Genomic DNA, 26,725 nt, shown 5'->3' with positions numbered 1-26,725 from the left:
GTACTATGTTTTGATATGTAGATGCCCAAGTATTTAATATATTCTGTAGTTACTTTATTTTTTGTTTGGTTTGGTTTGGTTTGGTGAGGCAATTGGGATTAAGTGACTTGCCCAGGGTCACACAGCTAGTAAATGTTAAGTGTCTGAGGCCGGATTTGAACTCAGGTCCTCCTGACTCCAGGGCTGGTGCTCTATCCACTGCGCCACCTAGCTGCCCCTGTAGTTACTTTAAATGTAATTTATCTTTTCCTGCTAGGTTTTATTGATAGTAAACAGAAATGCTCTATTAAGGAAAAGCAGTTTATGCCTTTGTTTTCTTTTTTAAAAAAAGAATGAGTGTTGTCTTTTGTCAAAAGCTTTTTCTACATCTGTTGATATCATGATTTTTGTTCTTGTTTTTAATGGGATCTATTATGCTTATGATTTTCCTAATATTGAATCAGACATGCATTCCTGATATAAATTCAGTTTGTTCATAATGTGCAGTCTTTTCGATATGTTCCCATACCTTCTTTGCTAATATTTTATTTAAAATGTGTCAGTGTTCATTAGGAATATTGATCTATAGCTTTCTTTCCTATTTTGTGCCTATTTTCCTATTTTTGCACATAGTTTAATACTGAAATAGTTCTTTTAATCCTTGATAGAATATGGTTTTAAATCCATTTAGTCTGAGAGGTTCCTTACTTTGTGAGTTCATTTATGGTTTGTTCCATTTCTTTTTTCTGAGACAGAGTTATTTAAGTTTTTTGTTTCCCTTTCTTTTAATTTTAGCATCTTACATTTTTGTGAAATGCATTTCTTAAAACAAGTTGATTTTATTAGCATACATTTAGGCAGAACAATTTCTAATAATTTCCTTTATTTCTTGTGAATCAGAATCCAAATGTCATTGGTGGTCACAGTGGGAGTTAAAATAAGACAGAGAGCCTGGGAATGATTTTTGTCATATTTTGATGACCTTAAAAGAATAAAGTAAAGGGAGTGAAAAAAGGATATATTAGGGAAGGGAAGAGGCTGTAGGGTGGGGGAACTTATTTTACTATAGTAGTCAAGGTTGTTCCAGGAAAAGTCTATATGTAAACAAGTGAAAGGAGCCAGCATCACTTGAACCTTAATCTGAACTGATTGTTATTGTTGTTTGTCCTTCATTCTGGAAGACCATGACATTGGGGTTATGTCATGACTTACAGTGAGTTGGATTTAAGTGAGGGAGGGCACTGTGCAAAGTCACTAGCCTCACTCTCTCCTCCAGAGCCATCTGGGCCCAGTGGCAACATATACATTAGGACGACTGGAGATGGCTCCAGATGTTTTGAGGCAATCAGAGTTAAGTGACTTGCCCAGGGCCGCACAGCTAGTGTCAAATTGTCCAAGGAGAGATTTGAACTTGGGTGCTCCTGAATCCAGGACCAGTGCTCTATCTACTGCGTTGTCTAGCTGCCCCAATCTGAACTGAATAAAGGTAAAATGCCCACACACATAGAGTTTGGTGTAGAAATATATACACCTCAAGGGGCAGCTAGGTGGTGCAGTGGATAGAGCACTGGCTCTGGATTCAGGAGGACCTGAGTTCAAATCCAGCCTCAGACACTTAACACTTACTACCTGTGTGACCCTGGGCAAGTCACTTAACCCCAATTGCCTCACCAAAAAAAAAAAAGAAAGAAAGAAAAAAGTAATATATACACCTCAACAGAGAAACAGGAGAGAACAGAGTGAAAGAGACTAGCGAATAAGAGCCAGGGTAGATTCAATTTTGAACTCGGGTCTTTCTGACTCCAGGCCTGGCACTCTATACACTTAATATCCTAGCCACTGCCCCATCCTTTCCTCCACTCTACACACACACCAAAGATTAAACATGCCTAGATACATCCTCATTAAATTCCAGTAGGGAGGGGGGCGGCTAGGTGGCACAGTGGATAAAGCACCGGCCCTGGATTCAGGAGTTCCTGAGTTCAAATCTGGCCTCAGACACTTGACACTTACTGGTTGTGTGACCCTGGGCAAGTCACTTAACCCCCATTGCCCTGCCGCCCCCCCCAAAAAAAATTCCAATAGGGAAACATAAGGAAAAACTGCTGCCATGTTAGAAGTGAATACATTACTTACAAGGTAATATTGTAAGAATAATAATTAGGATGACTGTAGAATTTTCAAGGAAGATAACAAAGAATTACAGAAATTACACAGCATTTACACAATTAAGAAACATGGCTTACGGGGCAGCTAGGTGGCGAAGTGGATAGAGCACTAGACCTGGAATCAGGAGGACCTGAGTTCAAATGTGGCCTCAGACACTTGACACTTACTAGCTGTGTGACCCTGGGCAAGTCACTTAACCCCAATTGCCTCACCAAAAAAAAAAAAGTCTCCACCCTAAGGAGCTCACATCCTAATTGGTGAGGCAATATACAAACAACCATGTATACACACAGTATTTACATACATTCAAGAAGGGGAAGAGTCACAAGCCACACAAACTCTAAGCTTGAATGGAGAAGCTGTAAAGAAGAGTTTAAAAGGAAAGAGGGAAAGGATAATTACCTGATTAGGGTCTGGGTGAGGGAAAGAGAAGAATGCCAGGCCTGGAGTCAGGAAGACCTGAATTCAAATTTGGCTTCAAACACTAGCTGTGTAACCCTGGACAAGTTATTTAACCCTATTTGCCTCAGTTTCCTCATCTGTAAAATGAGCTAGAGAAGGAAATGTCAAACCACTCCAGTGTCTTTGCCAAGGAAACCTCCAAAGGGGTCGCAAAGAGTCAGACACAACTGAAAACTAAACAAGGCAAGGGGCAGCTGTTTTTGCTGATTTAGGGAAATTTGGGCAATTTTGTGAAGTATATTATCCAGATTCTTTTTTCTTAGTTTTCTAGGATGTCATTAATTCTGAGGTAGCTGTGTTGGGATGCTTACAATAGTTTAGTTAATTCAGTGATACTTTAAAGACCATATTTCTAACGGCTTTGTTTTATGTTCAATTGATTGGTATTCTAATGTAGTTCATTACTTTAGGTTTGGGAGAGGGTGTTTTGAATTTTTCCTTGTTAGTGACTTCAATATTTTCTCATTTCTCCTCCTCCCCCCTTTAAATTATCATTCGGGTTTTTTTGTTTGTGTTTTTGTTTTGTTTTTACTTTTGAGCACTTATTTGATCTCAGGATTTTTTTTGAACTTTGCGAACTCTTGATAATTTCTTGTGATATCATTTACCCATTTGAGGATGTCAGTCAGGTTATATGGTTTCTTTCTCGGAATCTGTTGCTTCTGGTACTTGAGTTCATATAGTTGTTGCAGCATTTATTTTATTTTATTTTTGTGGGGCAATGGCAGTTAGGTGACTTGCCCAGGGTCACACAGCTAGTAAGTGTCAAGTGTGAGGTCACATTTGAACTCAGGTCCCCCTGAATCCAGGACCAGTGCTTTATCTACTGCACCACCTAGCTGCCCCCAGCATTTATTTTTTTAAAACTGTAATGGCATTCTTCAATTTGCTCTTTTATTTTGTTTTTTATTTGTTTGTGTTAAGTATTTCTGTTTTCTTTGGTGGCTCAGTTTTTGTTGTGGGGATGGGGTGAATGTGTGAAGAGAAGGTAAAAAACCTATATTCAGGGGCAGCTAGGTGGCGCAGTGGATGGAGCACCGGCCTTGGAGTCAGGAGTACCTGAGTTCAAGTCCGGCCTCAGACACTTAACACTTACTAGCTTTGTGACCCTAGGCAAGTCACTTAACCCTAATTGCCTCACTAAAAAAAAAAAAACCCTATCTTCAGTTTTTTGTGTCCACCATCTTCAGTTTCCCATCATTATTCTCTCTCTCTCTCTCTCTGCAGGGCAGTGAGGGTTAAGTGACTTGCCCAGGGTCACACAGCTAGTAAGTGTCAAGTGTCTGAGGTCAAATTTGAACTCAGGTCCTCCTGAATCCAGGGCCAGTGCTTTTATCCACTGCACCACCCAGCTGCCCCCATCATTCTTTTTTTTTTTCCTTATAAAAGTACTTTGATTATCCTCCAGCTACATGCAGAGATAGTTTTCAACATTTGTTTATTTAAGATTTCCAATTTCAAAGCTTTCTCCCTCCTTCCCCTCCCTCCCCCCGACAGCAGGCAATCTGATATAGGCTATATATTTACAATAACATTAAACATATTTCTGCATTAGTCACATTATAAGAGAAGAACCAGAGCAAAAAAGGAAAAACCTCAAAAAAGAAAAACAATAGCACCAAAAACAAACAAACAAAATAGTATGGTTCAATCAGCAACCATATTCCACAGTTCTTTTTTTTTTTTCTGGATTTGGAGAGCCCCCCCATCATTCTTAACAGATATAAAAGATATTTTTTCTCATTCTGTACAAACTATCCTTCTGTTTTCCCTCTTTCCCAAAGAATATGGTTCAAATCCCACCTCAGACATTAGCTGTGTAGCCCTGGGAAAATCACTTAACCTCTCTCTAGCCTCAATATCCTTATTTATAAAATGGGGATCATTGAAGTAGCTCCCTCAAAGGTTGTTGTAAGGTTCAAATGTGATTATATATGTAAAGTGCTTTGCTAACCTAAGAGTGCTATAGGAATGTTAACTATCATTGTCATTATTTTCATTATTTTTCATTCCTGTAATACAAAGAGCTGGAAATGGGAGCTTATTCAATAAATTTTTATTAAGCACTTACTCTTTGTAGAGGGATGCTTACCACCATTATGCTGACTACTAGGTGATGAATTCTTTTACTATGACAACCCACAAAACAAAGAAAAATACAAAAAGACCCTCAGTCATCTGAGGGCCCCTTGTTCTAGAAGATACTATGAATCACAGTTTTGGGACAATTTGTAAATGTAAATATAATTATTATTTTTTATGATTAAGTAATTATGATTATTATTACGTAATGATAGTTGTTCACCAAAGGTCATAACTGTGTTGACATTTTTGCTATTAATGCAGCAAAGGTGTTATTGAAGTTCTTGATAAGATATAAGGAAGTTACAGCTATAAATAGAAAGATAGTTCCTAGCCTCTTGTTTTGAAAAGCAAATATAGGAGTTGATCAAGTTTGTTTTGTTGGTGTATCAAGAGCAAGGGGAACATCATTTGAGACATTTGGTCATCTTACCTTAGAGTGGACATGATGATCATAAGCAAGAAGATCAATCACCCTGAAGACATAACTATGTCCAAAATTAGTACAACTAATAAATTCTATGAAGTGGTCACATGTATTTAAATTGTTCAAAGTTATAATTATGTAAAATATGGTAATTGGTCCCAGGCCAATGGAAATATGCAATGCAAATTCGAATGAGACAAATTCATAGGATACATTATTCATGCTAATCAAGACCTGTCTGTAATTATATTTTCTTTTTCAACAACTCTTCCAGAAGATGAAGAGGTATAGAAATTCTTTACAATCCTGTAAATTAAATCAAAAGAGACATTATTTTAAAATATTTTAGATAAATTTTATCAATATGCTTTGTGTTTACATCACCTACATTTCCCAGTTTATACTTTCCCCTCCCAAAGAACTATCCATTATAACAGAGAATAAAAGAGAAAAAAACAATTCAACAAACTGACACATCAAAGAAGGTCTGACATTATTAACATAGAATTTAATATTTGGTGAACCCAATGTGAGGCTGGATAGAGGGGAAGAAAAAAAATTTTTGAAAATATGGCTCAGATTAAAGAAATAAAAGAGGCTAAGGGCTTATACTACACAGAAACCTTATATCTATTTTATGCTAGTATTTTTCTAGTATGTATCAGAAGATGTTGGACATGGCACCAAAATTGGCTGTCTTAAAAGATAAGGAAGGGCAGCTAGATGGGGCAGTGGATAAAGCACCAGCCCTGGATTCAGGAGTACCTGAGTTCAAATCTGGCCTCAGACACTTAATACTTACTAGCTGTGTGACCCTGGGCAAATCACTTAACCCCAATTGCCTCACCAAAAAAAAAAAAAAAAGATAGTTGATTGTGTAGTAAGACAGTTATTTGTTAGCACAAAGATGAAATCATCATTAAGTAAAAATATATACAATTAAAATGTGTCAGACCTGACCTACTTAAAACTATTGATACAAAAAAGGGAAATGGATAAAAACAAATGTTGACACAGATCAATCATTTCCTACTAAAGTTTACAGTGTTAAGCTGCCTAGCACATAATTAAAAAGCTTGTTTCCTTGTTCTGTTCCTCTCCCTTCCCCCTAGCCCTGAAAAAAAAGAAGAAAAAATATACTGCACTCTGCATTCTAAGTCCATCAGCTCTCTATCTGAAGGTGAATAATTCAATCAGCAGACACTTGATTTTCTTGACAAAAAGAAAGGGCAATGATTGGTTTAGAATATAAACTCCTTTGCAAATTCTCACAAAGAAGGAAAGTAGGAAATTATGAGCACCATCTTGTAAAACTCTGAGAAGGTTTGGGAGAGTTGATGGGGGTGTGGGGTGGGGGGGAGACAAGTTTATGAAAACATTGACATTTAAGATTTAATTAAACCAGGTCACCCAAGAACATTAAAAGATGAAATTTTGAGGATAATACAGTAAATGGAAAATTCCTGATCATATTTTTATAACTATTTTCTTTATCAGTGATGGTAGAATTCCATTTTGTACTTAGAGATATCAAGGACTATAATGTTAAAGAGAAAATTCAGATGGGAAAAGCAGCTGAACTAGATAGACCCAGCATTCACAATAGAGATCCATACTGGAGCCTAATACAGTATTGAGAGCATTGAAAGAGATTCTAAAGATATGAAATCACTGTGGGGAAATGGCAGGCATTATTACTACTTTAAAAAAAACAAAAAAACAGCAGCAACAATTGAAGAATTTTGAACTGGTCCAGCCTTCCTGGAAAGCAGCTTGGAACTACAGCTAAAAAGCTATTAAGCTATGTATAACTGACCCAGTGATACCACTACTAGAATTCTACCCTGAAATCAAGGAAAGAGCAAAAGGACCCATACATACAAAAATATTTGTAGCAGCTCTTTTTGTTGTGGCAAAGAATTGGAAACTGAGAAGATGCCCATCAGTTGGGAAATGGCTGAACAGTTTATGGTACATGAATGCAATGGAATATTATTGTGTGCTGTAAGAAATGACTAATAGGATGGATTTGGAAAGATTTGTCTAAACCAATGCAAAGCTAAGTGAACAGAACCAGGAAAACAATTTATATAATGACAACGATATTGTTAAGATGCACAACTTTTAAAGACTTATGGAAATCTTATCAATACGATTGGCCAACCACAATTCCAAAGGACTGAACTCATAATGAAACATTATAGAGTGTTGATGGACTTAGAATGCAGATTGAAGCATCTTTTCTTTTCTTCCAGATATAGCCAATGTGGAAATTTGTTTTGCTTGACTGTACATATTTGTAATGATGTTCCTTTTCTTGCCTTCATAATGGGAGGGGAGGGGTGGAGGAAGAGATTCAGAACCAAAAATAAAAATTGAATTGAATTTTTTTAATGGAAAGATCAATACCTATCTGCATGCCTACTTTTTCTTTTCTACAAAATCTTTGGGAGAATGTTACATTCAACATATGTTTCAAGACTATCCTTGATGAAAACATTAGAAGGGCAAAGGCAGCATTTTATAAATGCTGTTCTGCAACATACCATAGCCTTAGTTACACAGTTATCAAAAAGGTGCAAAGAATACAAGATCCCATAGTGTTTGTTTTTAGAGAAGTATTTGAGTAGAGCAAAATGTTGCCTTAAAGGATATCCTTTAGCAAGATGTAAATGTTGGAATCATACAAGATTCTTTGATAAATGCAACAAGAGAATTTTGGTTATCCAATTATTCATTTTAAGCAAGGTATAAAACAGATGCATGTCCACTGAAAAGTATGTGCATGTCCAGTATAGTATCCAGCTAAAAGAAGAAGTCTTAATATAAGATGATCAGATTCTTTAGATGCTCCAGTTTGCAGGCATCATGAAGCCCTTGAACAGTGGGGAGAGGGAAAGGTCTATAGCATGTCACTTTTAGCACCTGGGAACCTAAGGGTACAGGCAGCATGGAGAGTTCTGGCCTGGGATCTGGAGCTGAACTGAACTCACATACTGTGTAAAATCTCCATTCCCCAACTAATGCATAGCCTCATTCCTAGGTAAAGGGGAAACATACCCTGAAGGTATTCTAGTTGTGGAGTAAGTAATTGGCTCCCAGTCTCTGACTGCCCCATAGATACCTGCCTTCTCTTATCTTTGAAGCCTCAGGCTGAGGATCTCTGAACTGAGCATTAGCAGATAATAGCTTACACTCACTCCATTACTTCATCCCTAGATATTGAGGGATAAGGCACATCCAGAAGATGTCTCTTATGTGACACAAGCACTCTACTCTCCACCTTTAGTCTAATCCTAATTTTTCTTATTTTATAAATAAGTTAACAGAGACCCTGCCAGGTGAACTACATGATGGAGAATACCAGGATGGTTTACACAGAACCTTACACATGGCAAGCATGTTATATGTATTTGTTGTTAAATATGTACTAGCTTTTTCTGGGCTAATTATTTCAGAAATTCCCTGGAGCCAGAGTTGGGCTGTTATTTTACTAGGATTAATACTCAGTGTGTTGTCAGGGTCTGAAGCAGAGCACATCTCAGTGGCCTACACAGACATCAGTAAAGGCAAGGTCTAGCCTTTAACTTGTGCCCTTACCTCTTGTGAGACTGGGAAAGCTGGAGTCCTTTCTGTGTTGGCATGGCCTATTCCCAGGGCTGAAGGGCTGTTTTCCTCTAGTTCTTAGGACCTCTTGACTTCCAAAGCACTTTCCCATCCTCAGTTGTTTCCACACCCTCTTCCTAGGGCTTGAAAGGACTTGAGATTATAGCTTTTCTTTTACTTTCAGGATCTTCTGGGCCTAGTCATGTGTGATACATGGATGCCTATCTATGTACATGAATATATATGTATATCTGGGAATGTAATATGAATAGATGTGGTAGCAACTCCTTGACCATACACCAGGCAAAACAACATTATTCCCACTTTACCGATAAGCTGAGTCCAGAAGTGAAGTTCCTTAGAGTAGGAGATTTTAGAGTAGGGAGAAAACTTAGAGATCAACTGTTCTAACTTGCACATTTTACAGATGAGGAAATCGACCCAGAGAGAAGTGACTTGACCTGTAGCACCCTCCTTCCTGAAATTACTTTGCATATATTTTGCATTTTATTTCCTTTTGCACATGGCACAGGAGATTGTGTTTGGGAGTCAAGAAGACCCAATTTCAAATTTGGTCTCATAGACTTAGAGCTGTGTGACTATGGGCAAGTCACTTGATTGGAGTTAAGTGACTTGCCCAGGGTCACACAGCTAGTAAGTGTCAAATGTCTGAGGCTGGATTTGAATTTAGGTACTCCTGACTCCAGGGCCAGTGCTCTATCCACTGCGCCACCTAGCTGAACCCAAGCTATAAGCTTCTTGTGGAACATTTTGGTTTTGTATCCCTCTTGCTTAGCACTCTGCCTTGTATATACCGTAGGAGCTTAGTATGTATTTGAGTTGAGTTGGATTGAAGAAACTCTTTTAGAGTCTAGGAATGTATATGTGAAAAGATAGCTTGTTACTGGTACAAGGCAGCATGTAAGTGCCACATGAGGAGCATAGACCAGGAATTGGTAAGAATCCAGAGAAAGGAGAGGTCACTCTGTTAGGTGGGTAGTAGGAAGAAGTTAGCAAGGTGGAATGTGAGCTTCAGATCAACCTATTTATTCCTCTATAGGTGAGGGGAACACTGGCTCCAAATAGCACTCCTACAATTTCTCTTTTCTGGGTTCTGGGTATTCATCCCTATGTGTCTGTATTTCTCTTCCAACTGACAAAGTTTCTGATGACATTAGACCACTATCACACAGCTTTGCTGTTAAAAGATTAAGTCTTGGTCACTGTTTCCATGGCTTTCAGTGTTCATACATCATCCCCTTAGTGACCGTTGGTGTCTTCAGCACCAGGCCAGCGTTGTTTTCTTGTTCAGTGATTATGGTGGGGCTGCTGGGACCACTCTAGAGATTTCTTTGTATTAAAACAGTTGGTAAGCTCAGAAACTAGTTTCTAGTTATCCCTTTAACTATTTGTTGGCCACTATGGAATAAAGGAACAGAAAAGTGACAGTTGTCATACTGTAAAGTATTCCTGTTTTTTTCAGAACATTTAAAATCTTATACAACTTTACTCTTTGGCTGAGCAAAATGAGGTTTCCTTTAATTTCATTAAACTAATCATTGAACCCATTAGCTCATAGAAAAGATCAGAGCTTATTAGGTGATGGCAAACTTCTGCCCATAATAATATCTGACCTCATGCTGCTTATTTTTGTACACCAATTGGATAAGAATGATTTTTACATTTTTAAATATAAGGAAAGTTGGTGGACCAGATTTGGCCACTGGCCATAGTTTGTCAACCCCTATCTTGGCTCTGCTTAATCAAGTATATAGATTTGTCTCAACAGAGTAAAGGTTGGCAGCCTTTTAAATAGGACGCACCAGAGGCTACCTCTGTTAGCAAGTGGGTTGGGCTGGAAGGTATTGGGCGGGAACACTGTTTGACTATTGTGGCACTACCTGTGGCAGCAATCAGTTCACATGCCCCAAAACCCCATTCTACATACTGTCTTTGGCATTTTCATTTTTGTAGTTCACAACTGTCATCTTCTTGCTTAAAAACTTTCAGTGACTCCTCCTTACCCATCAAATAAAATCTAAATTTTATTGCTTGGCCCTTTAGGGTCTTCATGATTGGACCTCCAACCTTCCTTTGCAGTTTTCATCTTTACAAGTTGAACTGAACAACTTGTTAAAATCCATTTGGATTTAAGGACAAAGGAGATGGCTCCTGCTTACAGGGAATTTACCTAATTATAATTTATTGAAGTTAAAACTACAAATACATTCATTATAAGATACTGATTTAGAGCTGGAAGGGATCTTAGAGGTCATCAAATCCTCATTTTGCAGATAAAGAAGTTGAAGCTAGAGAGGTTAAGTGATTTGCCCAAGGTCACACAGCTAGTAAGTGTCAGAGTTGGGATTTGAATCTAGGTCTTACTACATCATGACTCTCGAAAATATTGTTCCATTCCCGTGACTTGAATAGAAATTGAACACATGACCTTGGCATTATCAGCATCATATCCTAGCTGACTGAACTAGTTGGTCACACAACAAAGCTCTGTATCAATATGTGACATGGTGGACTGACTTTCCTTCAGATCAGGAGTGTGTGTGTGTGTGTGTGTGTGTGTGTGTGTGTGTGTGTGTGTGTGTGTGTTCCATTGTCAGAGGGGTGAAATCTATGGTCCCTTCTCAGACTAATGCGTTTATTTTTTAAAATTCATAATTGAAGGGAATGTTACATTTCAGTTAGATAAGTAAAGATAATAAAGATATAAATCTTCTTTTCATCCAAGTTCATGAGCCCCCTGAAATCTATCTGTGGACCCCCGCTTAAGATCTCTTCCTCACATTTGTGAGTTGTCACATCACTTATGAGGTCCAATCAGAAGCTAGTCAATTCTACCAGGACTGAGCTGAGTCAATCCTTTGGGTTTCTGCTGTTTTATGCTGAGTGTGTTAGAGAGGATATAGTGCTGTATTTGGAATTAGGAACATTTGGGTTGATCTCACCTTTGATGCCTACTAGCTATATAACTTTGGGAGAGTCACTTTAACTCTCTAAGCCTCAGTTTTCTCATCTGAAAAATAGGGATAATAATGCCTTTCATACTTACCTCATAGGGTTGTTATGTGATTCAGATGGGCTGTTATGTGTAAAGTACTTTGCAGACTTTAGAAGTACTCTATCCATATTAGTTTTCACTAATCCAAGGGAACAAAAGGAATTAGAACTTTTTATAGATGCACCTGACTAGGATAAGCACTAATCTCAAAAATGACAAAATGGTATCTGTTCAAATCCAAGGCATTAGTCATGTTCAGTATCACAAGTAACGAAAGTCTGTGCTCCAAACACCAATGCCAAAGAAGCCAAAGTTGATCAATTCTATGAAGACCTACAATATCTTCCAGAAACAACACCAAAAGAAGATGCCACATTCATGGTAAGGGATTGGAATGCTAAAGCAGAAAATCAAAGTATAATTGGAATAACAGGCAAGTTTGGTCCTTGAGTATAAAATGAAGCAGGGCAGAGACTAATAGAGTTTGGGTCACTCTTTTTCATTAACACTGAAGGCAACTCTATACATGGACATCACCGGGTGGTCAGTATCAAAATTAGATTGATTAAATACCTGGGACTCACTGTTACTCAGATCATGAGCTTACTGCAAAATTCAGACTTAAATTGAAGAAAGTAGGGAAAACTATCAGACTGTATTGGCATGACCTATATAACATCCCTTATGAATATGTAGTGGAAGTGATGAATAGACATAAGGGATTAGATCTGGTAGAGTGCCTGAAGAATTATGGACGGAGGTTCACAATATTTTGCAGGATGCAGCAACAAAACACTCCAAAGAAGAGCAAGACAGCAAAATGACCGACTTTACAAATAGCTGAGGAAAAAAGGAAATCAAAACAGAAAGGAGAAAGGGAAAAACATACCTAGCTGAATACAAAATTCCAGAGAATAGTAAGGAAAGGAAAGAAGGTTTTCTTAAATGAACAATGCAAAGAAATAGAAAAAAAAATAGAATGAGAAACACAAGTGATCTCTTCAAGAAAATTAGAGACATCAAGGGAACGTTTCATGCAAAAATCGGCATGATAAAAGACAAAAATAGTAGGTACTTAACAGAAGTAGAAGAGATTAAGAAGAGGTGGCAAAAATACACAAAACATCTCTACAAGAAAGATCTTAATATCACCACAATGATGATATGGTTACTGCTCTAGAACCAGAAATCCTGGAAAATGAAGTCAAATGGGTCTTAGGAAGAATACTAACAGGCTGAAGGAGATAATGGAATTCATCTGAGCTATTTAAAATCCTAAAAGATGATGCTGTTAAAGTGCTGCACTCAATATACCATCAAATTTGGAAAACTCAACACTAGCCATTGGATTTTGGTAATGCTAGAGAATATTCAGATTATGGAACAATTGCATTAATTTCACACACCAGCAAGGTTCCACTTAAAATTTTGCAAGCTAGGCTTTGGCAATATGTGAGCCAGAATTACCAAAAGAGCACCAAAAGAGATTTTTGAAGAGGCCAAATTGCCAATGTTTCTGGATTATGGAGAAAGCAAAGGAGTTACAGAAAAATATTTACTTGTGTTTCATTGACTAAACTAAAGCCTCTGACTGTGTGGATCCCAACAAAATGTGGCAAGTCCTGAAAGATGGAATACCAGATCATCTTACTTATCTCCTGAGGAACCTGTATCTGGGCTAAGAAACAATAGAACCAAACATGGAACAACTGGTTGGTTTAAAATTAGAAAAAGAGTGTAACAAGGCTGCATATTTTCAATTTATTGATTTTAACTTATGTGCAGAGTAAAAGTACATCATGTTAAATGACAGGCTATATGAATCAGAAGCCAGAATTAAGGTTACCAAGAGAAGTAACAATAGTTTCAGATATGCAAATGATCCCTCAGATGACACAAAGTAAATTGGAATTAAGAAGCCTCTTGATGAGGGTGTAAGAGGAGAGTGTAAAAGCTGGCTTGAAGCTTAACATTAAATAATAATAATAAGTTCTCGGTAACTGGTCCCATCACTTCCTGGCAAATAGAGAAAGAAGAAATGGAAGCAGTGTCAGATTCTATATTCTTGGGCTCAAAGATCACTGTAGATGTTAACTGCAGCCATGAAATTAAACTTGGTCCTTTGAAGGAAAGCTGTGGCAAATCTGGACAGCATGCTAAAAAGTATCTCACAAGCAAAGAAAGGTCCATATAATGAAAGTTATGTTTTTTTCAGTAGCAATTTATGACTGTGAGAGTTGGACTATAAAGAAAGCTGATAAACTTTTGAGAGTCCCTTGGATAGCAAGAAGATCAAATCAGTTAATACTTAAATTAATTCAAGCTATTTACTGGAAAGTCAAATACTGAAGCTGAAGCTTAAATACTTTGGCCTCATGAGAAGATGAGACTCATGGGAAAAGACCCTGATGTTGGGAAAGATTGAAGGCAAAAGGAAAAGAGGACGGCAGAGGATGAGATGGATAGATGGTGTCATGGAAACAATGAACATGAGTTTGGACAGACTTTGAGAGATAGTGGAAGATAGAAGGTCCTGTTGTGATGTGGTCCATGGAGTCATGAAGAGTCAGACTTGAGAGAACCATTGAACAACTACAGAATAAGCAGACTCCAGGCATCTTTGAATATATTAGTCATGAGTAAACTAGATAAAAATGCACCTTGGCATTAGTACAATTCCTTTGGTGCTTAGAGGTTGTACCTATGGCCTTTATCAATCACTTGTCATATATCTGTTGAAGTATCCTGTCCCCCTCTAGTCTAACTAGACTTCCGATCATGTCTTTGCTTACAGTTTTCTTCACTAGGGTGGCTAGGTGGCACAGTGGACACAGCACTGGACCTGGAGTCAAGAAAACCCAAGTTCAAATCTAGCCTCAGACGCTTGCTAGCTAGATGACTTTGGGCAAGTCATTTAACCTCTGCCTGTCTCACTTTCCGCATCTACAAGATGGGAATAATAATAGTACCTACCTTCTAGAGTTGTGATGATTATCAAATGAGAAAACTATAAAGCATTTAGCACAGCACTTGGCACATGTAAGCACTAGATAAATGTTAACTATTTTTATTATTCACATAGAATGTCTTTTCTCTTTCAAGCTTTACCAGTCTAATTTTTACCCATTCTTCAGATCCTAGATCAAATGCTAACTCTTGGATGAAACTCTTACTGATTTGCGCCTCTCTCATCCTAAACCAGGAGTAATCTCTGTCCTCTAAACCGACATGGCACTTTGCACCTCTCATGACACTTATTCAGCCCTGTATATACTCATTTGTGTACCTGTCTTATCTCATTAGACTCTAAACTCCATTTGGATAGGGACTATGCCTCTTTCTTTGTATCTCTCAAGTAATGTCTTGTATGTAGCAGGTGCTTAGTAAATATTTGTTGAATGAATGTAGTGGGAGGGGTTGATAACCCTTGTTCTATAAATAACATAGAATTATAGAAAGTTGAAAAAGACTCCCAAGAGTCATATGGTCTGGCTACCTATTCCACATAGGAATCCTCTTAATAATATCACAAGTGTTCATCTTTCCTCCCCAACCAATGACAATAAATTTATGTTGTATTTACTTACTTATGGACATTTGGGTTTTGTATCCCCTTTGTTGAGGTCAATGCCTTTCACCATATAGACACTTAATAAATAGTTGTTGATTAACTGATGCATGCTCAGTATTGTCAAACCCAGGGAACTCCATGCTCTTTCTAGCCTACCACCTGCATTTTTGCTTCCTCTTGTAATATAAGGTATCACCTCCAAATAGAAAAATTGGGGAAATCAAAAGTTGAGACTCCTGAGGTCCAGCATGTGTACCAAGTATAGCCTACCTGACATTTCTAGCAAAAATGTATTTAATCTGATTAGTTAGCACATGTAAGCTGGTAGACCAATAAAACTTAACCACCTGCCCACTCTTCCAGTTACTATTAGTTGTCATTCTTGGAGCAATTAGCAAGTATAAAAAATTCTTATGACTGACACAGATTTCAAATCAAGTAGTTGAAAGAACTTTCACATCCCATCTTTAGGGGGAAAAAAATTCCAAAAGAAGCAAATGACTGAGTGCTTTGTTTTTTAAGCATTTATCAAAGGCAATCAAAATAGCAGCTGCTGCTGATGGTGTATACTGTTTGCCACGTCCATAGTCTCTACCCCCCTCTCTCTCCTGAGAAAAGGAAAGTTTATTTCCTTATCATTTCTCCAGTATTGAGAATAATCATCACTAGTAATCAAGGTTTGAGTTGCTTTTTAGTGTTACCTTTTACATTATTGTCACCATTGTATCTATTCTCTTGGTTCTACTTTCTTCACTATTGCATCATAGAAGTCTTTGGATGTTTCTCTGAATCATTCATATACATAATTTCTTATGGCAACTAAAATCTCATCTTCTATAGGAAGTCATTCCCAACCCCTTTTAATTCTAGTTTCTTCCTCCTGCTTCCCTCTGCTCATTATCTCCAATTTGTCCTGTATATAACTTACTTGTACATAGTCGTTTACATATTGTCTCCCCCATTATTAGACTGTGAGTCTCTTATGAACAGAGACTATTATTGGCTTTTCTTTGTGTCCCTAGTGCTTAGCGTCTGGCTTATAGTAGCCACTTAATAAGTAAATGTTTATTGATTGACTGACAGTAATCTATTATATTCACATACCACATTTTGTTTAGCTATTCCCCAGTCAATAGGTACTGACTTTGCTTCTAGTTTTTTGCTACAACAAAGAATGCTGCTTTGAATTAGTTGCTAATACATAAGACCTTTTTTGTTTTCCTCATAGATTTCTTTGAGGCATATACCTAGTAGTAGGTTGCATGAGTTTAGGTTATGAACAGGTCAATGGCTTGTGTTGCATAAAACTCCAAACTTTTTCAAAACGATTGTATCAATTTACAACATTACTTAGAGAATATTAATGTACCTTTTATTTCTTTTTAAAATCCTTCCCAGACTCCCATTTGATGGGCACGAGAAGCCACATAGTTGTTTAAACTAAAATTTTTCTTATTTTTCTTTCACACACTCCCCATCTGTTGCCAAGACCTATTGATTATACCTTCTTAATATCTCTTGCATACATCCTTTTCTTTCTTCTGACACTGCCATCACCCTGGTATAGGCCCTCATCACCTCACTCCTAGCCTTTTGCAATATCCTGCCTGCTGGTTGGTCCCCCTGCTACATATTTCCACCCCAGCCCATCCTCCATTCAGTTGTCAAAGGGATCTTCCTAAAATGCAGGTCTGACTATGTCATACACACTCCTACCCATCCAGTTCAGTGGCTTTCTGTCTCAAAATTCTCTGACATTCAAAGTCCTTTATAACCTGCCCTGCCCTCTCCACTTTTCCAATCTTCATCCACCTTACACCCTCCCCACTACCCTCCAAGTACTCCAGTGCAATTCAGTGACCCTGACCACCTTGATATTCCTCAAACAAGGTATTCCATCTCCTGACTCATGGAATTTTCTCTGGCTGTTTTCCATTGCCTGGCATATACTCTCCTCATTTTTATGACTATATTTGTTTTTGTATGCTGATCATGTAATCTGTTCTGCTGGTATACTTCTTTTAGTTATTTTTGGGGGGGGCGGGGTGAGGCAATTGGGCTTAAGTGACTTGCCCAGGGTCACACAGCTAGTAAGTGTCAAGTGTCTGTAGATTTGAACTCAAGTCCTCCTGACTCCAGGGCTGGTGCTCTCTCCACTGCATCACCCAGCTGCCCCTCTCTTCATTTTTACCTCCAAGCTTTCCTGACTTCCTTCAAGTCTCAGCTAAAATCCAGCCTACTGGAAACCTCTCCCAATCCCCCTCAATGCTAATGCCTTCCCTGTGTTGGTTACTTCATGCACACATATATACATATATATGTATATAGCTCATGTGTGTGTGTGTGTGTGTGTGTGTGGCGGGGGGGGGGGGGGGGGATGGGTGGTGGGGGGGTGGTTTCATTGCACTTACTTGTTTGCATATTTTCTTCCCCAGAGGATTTTGGGCTTCTTGAGAGCAGAGATTCTCATTTTCCTTTCTTTATATACCCATTAGGTACTTATATTATATATCTTATAGCTGTACTCCCAAAATTCCTAGCTTTAGGGGCATGATTAGTTTAGAAGAAAAAGCTGCTTTCTCGACCATCCTTTCTTCAGGTGGAGTTTGGGATAGAAATTTGGTTGGGATATGTAGATTTGGAAGTCAGATGAGATCATTGAGAAAGAATGTATGGAGAGTAAGAGGGAAGGGGGTGGCATGTAGATTACTGTCCCTTAATTTTTATTGTCTTCTCCTCCCTGCCTAATTACTTTGTATTTATTTATCTCTTTTTATTTCCTTCCACACCCTTTATAATGTAAAAACCTTGAGGGTGGGAACTGTTCACTTTTGTTTCTGTATCCCTAGAACCTGGTATAATAACCTGCACAGTATATAATTAATAAATGTTTATTGAATGATTATAAAATACTCCTATATTCGGGGGTGGAGCCAAGATGGTGGCAGAAAGGCATTAAATGCACAGAGCTCATAGCTCATAGGCCTTAACCTCATCAGAGTAGGCTCAAGGAGGGAATAACACACACACCCAGATGGTAGGAGTAATCTATTTAACCCTACAGGAAAGTAGGAGGGGAAAAGGATAAGGAGGTAAGGGTGAATTAAGGGAGGGTAGAGCGGGGGAGGGGGCAGTCAGTAGCAAAACACTTTTGAGGAGGAATAGGATAAAAGAAGATAGAAAATAGAGTAAATATCATTGGAAGGGAATAGGATGGAGGGAAATAGATATGATGATTGACTACAATGGCAAAACATATGGTACGTACTCTTGCTGGGCTATTGTGAAGAAAATTTTTCGTCAAGTTTAAGGTAATAAAAGTTATGATGAACAGGATGCTATCAGAAAAACCTGGAAAGACCCACATGAACTGAAACAGAGAGAAATGTACTGTATACAAATTAACAGCATTAGTGTAAGATGATCTGCTGGGAAGCACATGGTTATTTTCAGCAAGGCAATGATCCAATATAACTCTGAAGAACTTATGAAAATTGCAATCCATCTACAGAGAAAGAACTGATGGTATCTGAAAATGATGGTGACTGAAACACATTTTTTTTTTTTGACAATTCCTTAATCTGAAGTTTTGTTTTAATCTGTTTTCTCTCACAACCTAGCCATGACTACTCATGTATAATTTATATTGAATTGCTTGAGTTCTTGGGGTGGGGGTGGGAAGGGAGGGAGGAAGAGAAGTTGGAACACAAAGGTTTGTTTTTGTTGTTTTTCGGTGAGGCAATTGGAGTTAAGTGACTTGCCCAGGGTCACACAGCTAGCAAGTGTCAAGGGTCTGAGGCCGGATTTGAACTCAGGTCCTCCTGAATCCAAGGCCGGTGCTCTATCCACTGTGCCAACTAACTGCCCCAACACAAAGGTTTTTTAAAAATTGATGGCAAAATTTGTTTTTACATGTAATTTGGAAAATAAAATTCTAAAAAAAAATAAATAAAAATACTCTTATATTCACTTTCTGAAGGTTATCTAGTCTGTTCCTCTGATCTCCTTTTTAAATAGTACCAAATACTTTTGAGGACTACACCTTTATTATACAGTTTTAGCTCTATTAATGCCATGCCCTCTTTATGCCTGCATTTTTCATTATTTCCTTTTGAGATTCTAAAGCTTTTATTCCTACAAATGAATTTTATTTTGTCTAGTTCCATAAAGTTTAACTCCTTGGCATTTTAACTTAGCATTAAATCTGTAAATTAATTTAGGTAATATAGCCATTTTTATGTCATTGGTGTATGAACTAGCTATGAACAATAAATTTCTGCCTTTATTTTTGTTAAGAATATTTTGTAGGGGCAGCTAGGTGGTGCAGTGGATAGAGCACCGGCCCTGGATTCAGGAGGACCTGAGTTCAAATTTTGCCTCAGACACTTAACACTTACTAGCTGTGTGACTCTGGGCAAGTCACTTAACCCCAATTGCCTCACCAAAAAAAAAAAAAGAAAAGAATATTTTGTAGTTGCATTTGGTTTTTTTTGTTGTTGTTGTTTGTTTGGGTTTTTGGGTTTTTTTGCGGGGCAGTGAGGGTTAAGTGACTTGCCTAGGGTCACACAGCTAGTAAGTGTCAAGTGTCTGAGGCTGCATTTGAACTCAGGTCCTCCTGACTTCAGAGAGCCAGTCTCCTAAGCCACCTAGCTGCCCTGTTGTAGTTGTGTTATAGGAGTTCTAAATGTGTCTTGGAAGAGTAATTCCCAGATAGTTTATGTATTCTGTTGATACTTTGTACGCAGTTTCTATCATTTTCTCCTGGCTTTTTTTTTTTTTTTGATCTGGACTTCATGGGTAAAGGAAGCTCTCATCTCCATGCCTTTGTACTAACTGCCCCCCATAACTTGGAAAGCACTTTATCTTCACATCATAGAATCTCTTTCTTCCTTCAAAGTGCTCAAATACCACCTTCCTCATTAATCCTTTCTTGATTCCTGCCCTCCCCTCAAATTTTAGGGCCCTCCTTCCCTCTCTCCCTCGTATTTATTTTGTGTTAATTTGGTACATTTTCTATACATATATACACAAATTTTGGCTTCCTTGATTAAATATAAGCTTCTCAAGAACATGAATTGTTTCCTTTTTTTTGTCTTCTCAGCACATTTGTTGTATTTGTTGTTCAGTAATGTCCAACTCTTCGTGACCCTGTGGACCATAGCACACCAATTCTGTCCATGGGATTTTCTTGGCAAAGATACTGGAGTGATTTGCCATTTCCTTCTCCAGTGGATTAAGGCAGAGGTGAAGTTACTTGTTCAGGGTCAAACAGCTAGTGAGTATCTGAGGCTGGATTTTAACTCGGTTTTTACTGACTCCAGGCCCAGGTTCTATCCACTGAGCCACCACACTGCCCCAACTTTTTACTGAAAAAGGCCTGGCATAGGAACAGGTACTTAATAAATTTTTGCTGGTGGATGGAAGGTAGATTGACAAACCATCTGCAACTTTTATTCTTAGAGAGTTGTCTGAGGTTGAAATGTGAAGGGGAAGATATATAACCAATTTTATCAGAAGTGGGGCTTAAACTCAGGTCTTGACTCCAAGGCCAACTTGCTATCCACTATAGCACACTACCTCTTTTTTTTTTAATTGCAATGTGATGTACTGATTGTTTTTGTAGATTTCTTTGATATTTTGCTTTTTTGTTAATTATTTGATGTCTTACTACTGCATTCAGGAAAGTTAGGTGGTGCTCTGGGTTTGGAATTAGGAAAACTTCCTGAGTTCAAATCTGGCTTCAGACTCACTAGCAGTGTGACCTTGGGCAAAGTCACTTAATGCTGTTTGCCTCATTTTCCTCATCTGTAAAATGAGCTGGAGCAGGAAACAGCAAACTACTCCAATATCTTTGCCAAGGAATCACCACAGATAATTAGATTTTAGTTTAAGATGTTTACCCTTGATCATATTAAAATTAGAATCCTTCTGTGTCTATACTTTTTAGGGTTTTCAACATAAATCAATGCTTTATTTTGTCAAAGGCATTTCTATGCCTATATAAACCTTTCATTTTTGTTGTTTTTGATCATTGTTTTCTTAATATTGAATCATCTTTTACCTTTCTAGTAGCAATCCAAGTTGGTCATGGAATAATTTTTTGGATACGTTGTTATTCTCATTACTAAGGTTTTCTTTAAATTTTTTTTTTTGGCACCAGTATTCATTAGTGAGAATGGTTTATTTTTTGCTTTATCTTTCCCTGGTTTGGATATCAGAAACTATATTTATCTGATGAAAGGAACTTGTTAGGGGCTTGATAAAACATTTCATAAAATATTTATAAGTACATTTTTAAAAATCATGAGTGGTTGAAAGTTGAGATGCAGACAGTAGTCATTAGAAGAGCATGTTTAACTTGGAGTATACTGAAATAATTATTAAAGGAATGAAACTTAGTCTAATTTGAATTTTTCCTGAATCTTTATGCTGCAAAGTGCAAGAAAAGCCTTTAAATATGCATTTTTATTTTGTTTTTATCTTGAAAACAGATTTCTAACAAGAAAAACAGCATTATTGCTTCCCAAACTTCATTGTCTAAAGTGAAACTACCTACTCCACAACCTGTAGTGAAGAAAGAAAAACGCCTAAGTACTTCAAGGTTTAATGTTAGCAATAACAGAGAACTACAGAAACTACCAGCTTTAAAAGGTATTTTGCATTATTTTTACTTTGTTAATGTTTATCTTTTAGAAGGGAAAAAGAATGTTAATGATCTTTTGCCATTATTTGTGATTCTTTTTTTTTTTGGTTGTATTTTGTAAAATTTACTTCTCTCAATCTCTGTTTTAGACTAAATTAGTGCTTCTCTAATTTATATAATAACAAAATTATTTTGACAAAAAATGTTTCATTATGTAACAATTGGAATAACACCACCTGCTGGAGACTTACTGTAGAAAAGCTGTGCCATGAGGTGAATGTCTCTGAGGGCAAGACCATGCGTCTTTTCTTTGGTGTCAGGAAGTGATGTTTGCTGGTGGGAGGAAGAAGGGGGGGGGGATCCTGGCACTCTGACTGGGGCTCTTTTCCTGAGGACTCCGGTGGAGAAGGGAGCTAGAAATGCGCTCTCCCTTTAATAGATAGATGAATGTAGGCCTTTCTCTCTTTACCAAATTCTTATTCTCCTTAATAAATGCTTAAAAGCCTAACTCTTGCTAAAGCTTATAAATTTATTGGTGACCACTCATTAGATATTTTAGACAGACTAACTAGAATTTTAGCCCTTAACAATTAGTAGGTAAAAGCTGAAAAGGCTAAAAATATGATCACAAGTGCACTGTAGGTCTTTTCATTGCAAACAATATTAAGGAAAAAGTAAGGGTTTTGTTGCTTCTGGTTTTTTACCCCCTATGGACAAGAGTGGATTATTAAGAAAGTTTAACTTTATTCATTGGTAGTTTATAAATTTGTTTTCTCAAAGAAGAAATTTTATTGCCATACATCTCTAATTTTTAAAAAATCTGTGCTAAGTACTTGTAACTCATAATTATTAACTACATTTTAGTCTTCCCATATCTGCAAATAGTTCTGCCCAATTATTTTAAGATTCTGTAAGGATTATAGAAAAGTTTCTGGGTTGGTGCTAAGCAGGCTACTTATTTATTATTAAGGTTTTGAAAGTTAAGTAGAACCTCATTTTTATAGAGATTGATATAGATATATGTGTATTCATGTAAGAAAGCAAGAATAATTTCCACTTTATAGATGAAAAATGTATTATGTATAGGGAAGAAAATTGTTTCAAACCACTATCATGCTGTCCCTCACTAGTTTGACAAAATAAGCACCTTTTTTTGAAATCTCTCAGTATAGTACTTATATACACATTCTACTCAAACACATTCAGGAAAGAATGGGTAATGGGTGCTAAAAAGCTTTTAAACTTAATTTCACATACTTGCTAAAACACTGTTAGGAATATGTAGGGTTGGCAGGGTTCTTTTTAAAGATACTTTTTCAACTAGACACTCCCTACTGCACATGGTTGTTGGGAAGAAAGTATATTGTAAACTTTATAGTACTACAGAATTGTGAACTGTTTGGGGAGATAAAAGCAACAGTTCACTTTTATGTAATACTTGCAAGTACTTTCCTCACAACTCTTCATACTTGTTGATATAAGTATTATTATGTCCACTTTACAGATCATAGGATCATATATTTAGAACTGGAAGGAACTTCAAAGATCACCTAGTGTGGCCCCCTCATTTTACATTTGAGGCTTGTAGTCAGGATGTGACCTTGTTTAAAGTCCTAGAAGTTAAGTATTGGGGGGTGGGGGGAGTGGAAGAGAGGGAGAGAGGGAGGGATTGTGAGCACAAGAGCACAACTTGTATAGGAGACTGTTACAGTTGAGGGATGAAGAGAGCCTAAACTTAAGGTGAAGGGGGTTGTCTTTAGCAATGGAGAGAAGAGGTCAGACTTGAGAGATGTGGTGGAGGTAGAGACAACAAGATTTGACAATTTATCAGAGATGTGGAGTGAGAGAAGGAGGAACTGACAAAGCCACGATTATCCAGGGAAATACCTAGGATACTGAAAAGCTAGCAGTGCCTTCAGTAGAAATAGAGACATGTTGGGACATGTTAAACTTGGGATGTTTCTGGAACATCCTGCCTGAAATGTCTATCAGGCATTGCTGAAAGAGGACCAAAACTCAGTCACTAGCGATATTAATTAGAGTCATCTGCATAATTAATTAAACCCATGCGAGTTGAGGAGTTCACAAAAAGAAAGTGTGTGTATAGAGAAAAGAACCCCAGGAAAGTTTTTGTGTACACCTATAAGTGCCCCCATAATTTGGGGGCTTGATGTGGGTGGTAAACCAACAGCAGGAGACTGAGAAGGTATTATCGAACGATAGAAAGATAACCAGGAGAAAGCAGTGTTACAAAAATTCGAGTATGTGGGAGAGTATGATCCACAATGTCAAATAGGTTTAGAGGGATTAGGAATCAAAAAGGATCAGATCTGATTTAAATTAAAAGATTGTTGGTCATTTTGGAGTACCCTTTCTCTTGTGATGAGACTGGAAGCAAGGTTACAAATGAGTGAATGAGAAAATGTGGAGGCAACAAATCTAGATAATTTTTCCCCCCTAGGAGTTTGGTTAAGAAAGAAATGAGAATTTGAGGGTATGAATGAAATCTAGTAATTGTTATTTTTAAGGATGGGGAGTCTTGGGAATGTTTGAAGACAATAGGGAAGTTTGAAATAGAGTAAATAGATACAAGATTCAAGAGAGGGAGGGATGATTTTAGGGAGCATCTGTTGGAGACAATGGGAGGGGATGGGATCAAGGACACAGGTAAAGAAATCCTCAGCAAGGAAAAGAGCCATCTTATTATGAGACACTGGAGAGGTGGGGAGGAGGAAGAAGGGGAAGATTTCAAGGGGTTTGACATAAAGGGAAAAGAGGGCAAATGGCCTCAATTTTTCTCAGTAAAGTAAAAGGTAAGATTCTCAGCTTAGAGAAGAAAGGCTTGAAGAGAGAAGAATGAAATAGGGAATGAGGGAATGAGATAGGAAATCAATGAGAAAATAAAGGATTCCCTTGCTACAGTGAGGGTTCAATTGAAGTTGGATAACATGAAGTTATAGTGTGCCTAATCTGTACTGTTGTGTAACTTTTTCCAATTCCTTCAGCATCATGTGCATAGAAGTTTATGGTCAGATAGAGAAATATCATTATTCTTGATTAAGGAAGTAGGACATTTACAGATAATAGTTAGATTTTGAGTGTTAACATACTTGTGAAAGGCACAACAACTAATAAGTACTTCTTTTCTTTGCTATAAATAGCCTGGTTTTTTTTTAGTTCAAAATAATTGTTGATAATAGGATAACAAGTATGAAATTCTTTGTATTCTAAATTGGAAAGGAGGGGCAACTAGATGATGCAGTGGATAGATCACCGGCCCTGGAGTCAGGAGTACCTGAGTTCAAATCTGGCCTCAGACACTTAACACTTAATAGCTATGTGACCCTGGGCAAGTCACTTAACCCCAATTGCCTCCCAAAATAAATAAATAAATAAATAAATAAAATTGGGAAAGGCACTTTGGTTTATATCTCTATATTATCATTCTTTATATATATATATATTTTTTTCCAGTATGGCATTATTTAATTATTTAATCAAAATGAATTTGTAAAAAGTACTTCTGAAAATTTTACCATGATCACTATTATTGTATACTTGGAAAATCATAATATTCTAATGATCATTAAGGAGGTGATTATGTTTGTTTGAAGTTGTCTCATTTGGGTGATGTGAAATTGTATCCTGTTTTTGGTATTTTAGGATACTTACAGGCACATTATAAAGTAAGAGTTTTACATATTTCATTATTCATTTATCTTCCTATTTACTGTTTAAAAAGTCATTCTGGCAAGCTGGCCTTATGTTGAAAACTTAGGTGTGGACATCAGAATACCAGGGAACCTATTTTTAGTCATACAGTTGAATTGCCTTGACAAAAGTATACATACGTAGCCTGTTGCAATTAAGTTTTGCCTTAAAGACTTTATTCTTAATGAATTAATACAAGTAATAGTTATCCTCTGACAGATTCCATAATCTATGTTTTCCTTTCTGTGATATTTACTTTAATACCATAAGAATTCTTGATTTTGTCATTATGAGTAAGCATCTTTCTTTGCTTCCCTCTCCAAACAAAAAGCACATGTTGCATCCAGTCTAGCATTTAATCGAGTTGCTGTTGCAGAAAAATGTGTCCCTTGCTGCCAACCTGATGGCTAGCCCTTCAGATTTAGTTGGGCTGGTCCTCCAGTGACATTTATATAGTTTATGATGTTTGCTAAGGATGTTTGTGACATATTAATCAGAGCAGCCCATAAATAACATACCATCTTTATTAATACACAGAAAAGAAAAGGCTTTATTAGATCTTATCAATTTTCTTTTCTCTAGATAGAACTTTCTTGACACTTTCTTTGGAATCAGCTGCTGACTTGCATGTTTTTCCCCATAAATAACAAAAGTTGGGGGTTTTTTTGAGGGGGGGAACGGTTGCATCCCTTTCTACTTTAGTATTTAGTTTAAATGTTGTGTAACTTATGGCCTGTAATTTTTTTTTAAACCTCGTATATACAAAAACATAATTAGGGAATTAGTATTAAAGCTGGAAGGGAGACCTGCAGAGACGACCTAGTGCAGTCTCTTTATTTCACAGGAAGTCGAGGTTCATGGGGTAGATGTCTAGGAAGGTGCTATCACCATACCCAGCTTTCTTTTTTTTCTCACAAATTTTGAAAAGTCACTTTACCCCCTCCTACAGTTTCTCTTCTGGCAACCTGTTATTTAGGAGGATCAGATCTAGTAGTTTCCCTTCTTGAAGAATAAAATTCTATTACTAGAAAGCATAGGAATAAATGGAACTTTCCTTAA

General features: G+C 37.3%; 1 protein-coding gene across 4 annotated transcripts in view; it reads left to right on the top strand.

Annotated features, from left to right (window-relative positions):
- The window catches only part of PPP2R5C (protein phosphatase 2 regulatory subunit B'gamma), a 196,655-nt gene that overhangs the window by 14,802 nt on the left and 155,128 nt on the right, over window positions 1-26,725 (top strand). For all 4 annotated transcript variants that reach the window (XM_043981614.1, XM_043981615.1, XM_043981617.1 and 1 more), the window contains one exon: window positions 21,804-21,963. In XM_043981614.1, coding sequence (XP_043837549.1) covers window positions 21,804-21,963 — 160 coding nt within the window. The remainder of the gene's footprint in view (window positions 1-21,803; window positions 21,964-26,725) is intronic.

This window comes from Dromiciops gliroides, chromosome 2 (genome assembly GCF_019393635.1).
Source record: "Dromiciops gliroides isolate mDroGli1 chromosome 2, mDroGli1.pri, whole genome shotgun sequence".
NCBI lineage: Eukaryota > Metazoa > Chordata > Mammalia > Microbiotheria > Microbiotheriidae > Dromiciops > Dromiciops gliroides.
This window is presented reverse-complemented; position numbering and strand designations above follow the sequence as displayed.